Consider the following 7,361-nt stretch of genomic DNA (forward strand, 5'->3'; position numbering starts at 1 on the left):
CCATGCTATTTTGTGGTGTATGGCAACGTTGATTGAGAATGTGCTGATCACGATCACAGCCGGCTTTAGTGATTGTTGTAGAAACTGTAACAAAGATCAATATCATTAAATCTGTATTATTTTTACAATTCATTGTGATTTCATGAAAAAGTAAAGTGAAAAAGTAAAGTAAAAGTGAAAAAGTAAAACATTTCATCTTACCGGCGTCGTATTTTGTCGGCATACACACACACACACAGCTGCTCGATCATACTCGGACGAATGTTGCCAAATTTCGGGATGAAATGATGTTTTTCCTGTGGAATAATGTGTTCAAGCATTAAAAGATAGTTTATTTACTGAAATATGCACAGAACACTTACCTTTTCCCGAGTTTTCACATAAAATTTCACGATTATTCTGCACACAATCTTTACGGGCGGTTGTCCGTGTTTGTTTACGTTTCTAACTTGACAAATATGCGAGCTGTCATGTGACGAAGTCAAATACATTCAAACCTCGCCAATTGCAAGTCTGCTTTTTCAATTGAATACAAAATTCCGAGTTGTTCACATAAATATGAGAAAAAGTCAGTTTATCCACATTGTATAAAATAACAAACATGACAAAATACGCAGACATTAGTCGTGTTACAAAATGTCTTTCTAATAAACAAAATCTATCTTTTTTTTGTAGACATATGATATAAATGCAATTAGCGAGCTCTAATTGTATCATATATATTGCTATATTCAAAGCGGTTTAAATTAAAACAAACATCAGTGTTTTTTTTAAATAATCAGAAAGACAATTATAAACTTAATAATGATTAAAATGTATTTTATTACATTTATGTACAACGATAACCTAACTAGTAAGCATGTTCATGCACGTGTGTAATTATTTGATATTTTTTTTGTGATCCCAATATGAATGTTATAAAGTAAAACAGACAATTTACTCTGTTCCTTTTTAAATTCTTCAAGATAAGGTTTTTTTTAAGTAGAAACATGTAAGTTTGTTTAAAAAAACATATATAAATACATATATTAATACACATACATATATAAATCAAAATTTAGAAACATATATATATATATATATATATATATATATATATATATATATATATATATATATATATATAAATATATATATATATATATATATATATATATATATATATATATATATACATATATAAATATATATATATATATATATATATATATATATATATATATATATATATATATATATATATATATATATATATATATATATATATATATATATATATATATATATATATATAGTTATACATACATTTATTCATATGGTATATTATATTATAACATATATAATATACTATATATAAGTTGTTAATATAATTATCTTTATATCATTATACAGATGGCGGAAACCTTTAATTTTTTTATAAAATTTTAGTACAAGTTTTTGTAACTTTTGTTTTAAAATATGTGATCTGAATCGTTATGAAATATCCATCACTCATCTTTTCCAAATTCAGTTAGACCATCTCGCTTTGCTTTGAATTCTAAGTCAGAATGTATGGGGTGCGCGGTACGGGTAAGAAGAACATAGGGGCGGGGGTACAAATAAACGCATCACAACACCAAAGTCTGGGTGAGACGGTGATGGTGTGAAACGCTTCTTGCTTCAAGCTCTTGCGGTAACAGCGTTAAAGACAACAACAACAACAGAGAATAACGCATCGCGTAGAAACAAACACACCGTTCGTGGGTATGTCAGGGGGGGAAACAACGGGAAAAGCTCAATTCTCTCTCAGCGATGCCGCTTGGGGCCTTACCGAGCCCCTTAAGGTATGCAATATGCATTACTGCAAACTTGTTTTTCTCTATTTTAAATACAAAATTACTCTCTGCTTTTTAGTATAGAACCCCAATGCAAATTTAATTTTTATGAACATTGTGTTCTTTTTTATCTTTTTTAACTAAAATTAAACAAACGATTGAAAATTTTGAATCTTGCATACATCTAGACGCTAGCTCAGAAAACAAGATTCCACCATATTACATTAAACAAGGGACAGTTCATTAAACGTCACTCATTCCATCCCATAGTTTCATTCATCCTCAACCTTACCACCGCATCTAATGTTATCAAACCCACAAATTAAACCGATGCTCTCCACTACCGCCACAATGGAACACTATCCCCTTTAAAAAGCCTTCACGGAACCGAAAACTGTCATACCCAAATCCCAAAACTTGTTTTTTGTCCTCGCTAATCGGAGCGTACGGAGGTCCTAGAGAGATAAAAAAAGAGCCACGCCGCGAACGGTGCCAGAATCTCGACTGCCAGCTCCATTAACAATGCTGCTCAACATCAAACGCAGACGGTTTCATCTTTGGCACGTCTAATTATAACTTGCCACCAGCATTGGCACCACGCCCGACTTCCCAAGCCAATGGGGTGAGGGCACTGCTCTCACACCTAACGCACCCGTGCTTTCCATTTCGCACAAAGTAAGACTTCCTTCCACTTTAGCATTAAGCTTACCGGCCACGAAGCCACTCGGGAGGGCTTAGCGGCGAATGAGACCACCGGGACGTACCGGCGCTACCTTGCCGACTTTGTCCAAACGCTTGTCGGTGTGACGGCCACCGAGCTGGGCAATCTGTCGCACTTTCTCACCGACAGCCGGCTGGCCACGGGCGTGAATATTCTCGAGCTAATCAGCACGGTAGGGTACCTGGCTGTCCTGGGGCTCAGCAGCACCACTCACCCGCTCCACCTTGCTTTCTTTGCCAACAGGTGCACCCGAATCACGATATCGCCATCAACAGCTTCCAGCCCGAGCACGGTGCGCGGCTGCAGGTGCATCAGATTGTTACCGAGCGCGGCATCTGCTACGCGCTGAATGCACCGCTCGCCCTCCTGCAGGGCGTCAACGGGACGAGCGGGTAAGCAGCCAACCAGACGGTTGCTTAATAATTTAATAACCACTCGTATAGATTGTCACCGTGCTGTCTTGTTGCACGGTGAGTTCGTATTTTTGGACGGATGTTAAAACGGTTGCCATTTCAATTATGCGCTGTGAACTATCTTAAAAGCTCATCATCGTGGTTTTAATGACTTAATTTGAATGATGTTTTTGAAGTGTATTTGTGTGATGCGTTGAAGCAAAGTGTGCAATAGAACAGCGGTAGGATATGGGACGATTTTTAAAAGACAGAACTTATTTAAAACAGAAAGCCTTTCAAACCAACATTGCGCCTAAATGTATGCAATCAGGCACGACGTGAGCAAAGATAGCTAAAACACCCTAAAAAGATGCCTTAAAACGTGTAACTGTAAACTGTGTAAACTGTAGTTTTAGAAATAGTTTAGGACAGGATATCAAAGATACAGATAGGAGATACAGTTGATAGCCAAAAAAAATTATGTTTTTTTTTTTATTTTAAATTAATCTTTTACATTAAATAACCATAAAGCCACGAGCTAACTGTGCAGACTGTTCTGTAAAAAAATGTGTTACATGTGTTGACTTAACCTTAAAACTAACTCCTTCAACAGCAAGTTTGACAGCTCACGTGTTCCACGTACTCCCAAATCACAAACCAGCTCACCCAAATCACGAACACTTCACGAAAACTTTCCACAAAACCCACCAACCCCATTTTTGCGATAACAATGTGTGAACCCATCAAGTAAACCACAGTGGTGAGCGTACTTTCTGCCTGACAACTTACGTATCCTGGATGGGTTAACAATGTCCAGTGCCTTCCAATGTATCTTCATCCTTTTGCTCAACATGGATGAATCTTTAACATTTATACATTTTGCACGTTTTTCGACCCTAGGCAGGTGGCTTCGGGGAAAGGCTTTCCCGGCTGGACCCCGATAGAGTGTGAGTTCAGCCAGCACGAGTGCTACATGAAGCTCGACATGTTCCGCTCAACAGTATCGGTAAGTGTTCGTGTAACATCCCACACCCAGGGTTGTGTGAAATCCTCTCTCATTTTGTTGTGTTTGTTTTTGCCCAGTACACCATACACTCGCCGTACGAGGTGTCCACCAGCGATCAGCTGTTCACCCATGTGGAGGAGTCGGATGAGCTGGTTGCCGTGTACAGTGTGCTCGAGACGGTGTAAGCCTCAAATCATCAACCTTTAGCAGTTAATCTTTTTTTTTTTAATACTCCAAACTCATTCACCCAGTGCCAACGAGCGGCTGAAGGATCTGACAGTACGACAGCGCAAATGTTACTTTTACGATGAAGCATATGAAAATTTACAGGTAGGTCGGCGTATAGTGCAGAGAGGGTGTTCATGGGTGAGCGGGCCAACACTGCTCATTCCACGTTGAATTGTCTCAGTTCTACAGCTACAACCTCTGCATCATGAACTGCCGGGCAAAGCGGGCACTCGCCGTCTGTCAGTGTCGGCCCCACTTTTACCCATTCGCCGGTCAGTATGTGTGCACTTGTATACGGAGCAGCTGTTATTTTTTTAATCAAAACACACGCTTAAACGATGTTTGCAGAGGGGCCACCGTGCACCGTGGCTGGGCTGCACTGCCTGCAGCAGCATCCCGACTGGAGCAACGATGCGGACTGCAATTGTTTAAAGCCCTGCACTGACGTGGGCTATTACGTTGCGTCGCTCAGCAAAACGCAGTGGTACGTGGTTCGATGTGGTTTGTCTAGATGCTGTAGTGTATAATGCTAACTATTTCCACCACCTTGCGACAGGACGGCCGAAGGAGGCATACCGTTCACGCACAAAGCATCGTTACGGTGGGAAATCCTCCAGCCCAAGACGAGACTCCGGCGAGTGCTCATCTTCAGCTACGAAGATTTGCTTGGTAAATATTTCACCACACCACTCAAATTTTAATGCACAAACAAAATCTAGATCACCGATAGTAATTGTTTGCTTTTCTTACATTGCATTTTACAGTATCGGTCGGTGGTGCGATAGCGTTGTTTTTTGGAAAGAATGGGTTTTACTTGTCAAAAATTATAGAATTTCTATCCATCGAGCTGGGCGGTTGGGTCCGGAGGAAGTACATCAAGCGCAAAGAAAGAAAGAGAAAACGAAAACATGCTATACAATTAGTTACTCCCAAGTAGAAACGCGTTGAAATAATGCAGTATTTTGTTCATCGATCTGGATTTATTGCACTCATTAATAGTTCTGTTTTCATTGATTAATTTTTCACTTCTATTAAATGTCTCAAACAGCGAGTTAAATTAGTGAATTTAATAGTTTAATTTTATCCTCAGTACATTTGAATCCAGAAATAAAGTAACGATCTTACTATATACTGTGGGATTTTCGCATTTGAATGTAGGCCTTTTCCATCTTGCCACAGTGTATACCGCATATACCCACTGCACTGTAGGCATTCTGCTGGACTTTAAATGCGCATTTCGAATTGATCGTAATTTTACCAGCATTTTAAAGATTTTTTTACACAAATATTTTTTTGTTAAAGTTCCTTTTTCGATTTTTATAAACAGTTTCATCAATGTTTGATATTTTTTCAATTTTGTCCCCAATAAATTGTCACATAAAATGACCAATGTAATTCCACTGTGCTCCAAATGCTCCGATGTAAACAAACGTGTAAACATCGGTTAAATAACAGCACTGTTTTTGCTTAGTTTGCGTGCCGAAATGAGCCGAACGGGAAAAGTGTCCTTTTTCCTCACGGAGGCAGGCCGGCAGGTTGTGTTTTACGGCGCCACCACCGTTGCGATAGGACTATTCGCCGGCCATTACTTCCCGCACTCGATTTGCATCTCCTACTACAAGGAGTTTGTGCAAGCGTACAAGTAAGATACCGGCGCGTGTGTGAGTGTTTTCCTAAGTGTCTTCTCAAATTAACTCTTTTCTCCCCTGTTTTGTATGTACCATCCAATCGCTTCTGATAGAAATGGCGAGGAGCGAAAGCTGTCGGAGAAGCTCGAGCAGCGATACAAGCGTGCCCTCAGCCTGCTCGACCTGTCGGAGTTTGAGCGCAAGTTTGCCAAACCGTTCGTCGTGTACGGGTTCGACGTGTTCAATGCGGGCTCGTTCAAAACGCGGTACGGTGCGTACGTCGGCATTCCGTCCAACTTCGAGTACGACAGCGCCGCCGCGATCGACCGGACGGACATAAAGATCCGCAACCAACCGATCGACTGGGGCACGGAGGCGGGCCGATTACTGGAAGACGCGCTCGTGCTGACCGAGGACGAGCAGGTGTTTGGCATTGCCCGCGAGCTGCTCACGATGAAGACGCACAAATCGCTCATCCAATCGATCATACCGACCGTCTCGTGGATGTTCACCTACAGCCTGGCGTCCCAGCTGAACGAGCGGTGCAACTTTTACGCCCGGCCCCGGTCGCTGCGCCTCATCCTGTACACGATCTGCGGGCTGTTCGGCTTTGGCATCTACTCCTTTTCCACCGACATGACGGAAATCTACTACGAAACGGACGTCGACAAGCAGATGGCTGCGCTCGGGCCCGACGTGGTCGATGCCGGTGCCCGATTCTACGACAAGGTGCTGAAGAAAAACATTGCCATCCGGAAGCTGACCGGCGAGGATTACTACACGGCGAAGGGCAACGTGAACTACATGCTCCGCCAGAAGGCGGCACCGCTAACGCTCAGGAAAGAATTTTTCCAGACCGGCTACAAGGACTACGTCGGCACGGAGGAAACGAGTTAAAGAAATCGTTTTGGTTTTGGTTTTTAGTTTGCAATAAAACGAGATAGTGTGGCATTTTTGAACCTGCTCGATACGAGTTCCAAAGAAATGAAGCCAGCGGTGTAGTAGCGGGTTATACTGTCACCATATCACAACATTTCGGTTCGGGTGGACTTATCTCTTATCACAGCGCTTTTAGGTAAATTACCGAGCTGAAGCGAATGTACACTTGTGTCCATAATAAAATGGCGATATGCAAACATTGTCGTGCAGCATTTTCTCCCCTTACACTTGTGCCTTCAAGTGCTGCACGCTAGATAAAAACGAACAAATTGTACTTGTAAGCATCCAATCTGTCGTTCCAACTGATTCATAGGAATTCCTGATGTAAATATCCATGATGAGGTATTTGTTTTAATTTGTTCTTAACAAATTTTAATTCAATAAAGCACAACATGATATTACGGGGAACTGATGTTCTAATGGTAGCCGATTTTTTGAAAAAAAGGCCAAGTTTGATCGCGAGTCTTTAAATTTTTAATTAAACATAAACAAGTTTTGTTTGACATCCAAAAAAGTAGTTTGAAAAACATAAAATAAATTTGTTGAAAATTTAGTAAAATTCATGATTTTTTCATGAAATAACTAATTAAATAATGAAACAAGAATTTCGAACAAAATTGCTCGTTATGTTCT

The 7,361-nt window shown here is 40.6% G+C and overlaps 2 protein-coding genes across 2 annotated transcripts; both read left to right on the top strand.

Moving 5' to 3' along the window:
* The first annotated feature begins 3,900 nt into the window (after positions 1 to 3,900).
* Positions 3,901 to 5,364, top strand: LOC120896908. Its single transcript, XM_040301428.1, has 7 exons — positions 3,901 to 3,933; positions 4,011 to 4,114; positions 4,185 to 4,263; positions 4,343 to 4,433; positions 4,510 to 4,645; positions 4,718 to 4,830; positions 4,926 to 5,364. The coding sequence occupies exons 1-7, from the start codon at positions 3,901 to 3,903 to the stop codon at positions 5,096 to 5,098; spliced, it is 729 nt and encodes a 242-aa protein (XP_040157362.1). The 3' UTR covers positions 5,099 to 5,364.
* A 210-nt stretch (positions 5,365 to 5,574) lies between these two features.
* On the top strand, positions 5,575 to 6,774 carry LOC120896961 (transmembrane protein 177). The gene is made up of 2 exons (XM_040301500.1): positions 5,575 to 5,803; positions 5,903 to 6,774. The coding sequence occupies exons 1-2, from the start codon at positions 5,646 to 5,648 to the stop codon at positions 6,684 to 6,686; spliced, it is 942 nt and encodes a 313-aa protein (XP_040157434.1). The 5' UTR covers positions 5,575 to 5,645; the 3' UTR covers positions 6,687 to 6,774.
* Positions 6,775 to 7,361: the final 587 nt, after the last annotated feature.

Source organism: Anopheles arabiensis, chromosome 2 (genome assembly GCF_016920715.1).
Source record: "Anopheles arabiensis isolate DONGOLA chromosome 2, AaraD3, whole genome shotgun sequence".
Taxonomy (NCBI): domain Eukaryota; kingdom Metazoa; phylum Arthropoda; class Insecta; order Diptera; family Culicidae; genus Anopheles; species Anopheles arabiensis.

Coding starts and splice junctions, on each gene's coding strand:
- LOC120896908 (XM_040301428.1), top strand. CDS start 3,901: ATGAAGCTCGACATGTTCCGCTCAACAGTATCG. Junction 4,434..4,509: donor CCACTTTTACCCATTCGCCG/GTCAGTATGTGT, acceptor CGATGTTTGCAG/AGGGGCCACCGTGCACCGTG. Junction 4,646..4,717: donor TCGCTCAGCAAAACGCAGTG/GTACGTGGTTCG, acceptor ACCTTGCGACAG/GACGGCCGAAGGAGGCATAC.
- LOC120896961 (XM_040301500.1), top strand. CDS start 5,646: ATGAGCCGAACGGGAAAAGTGTCCTTTTTCCTCACGGAGGCAGGCCGG. Junction 5,804..5,902: donor GAGTTTGTGCAAGCGTACAA/GTAAGATACCGG, acceptor CGCTTCTGATAG/AAATGGCGAGGAGCGAAAGC.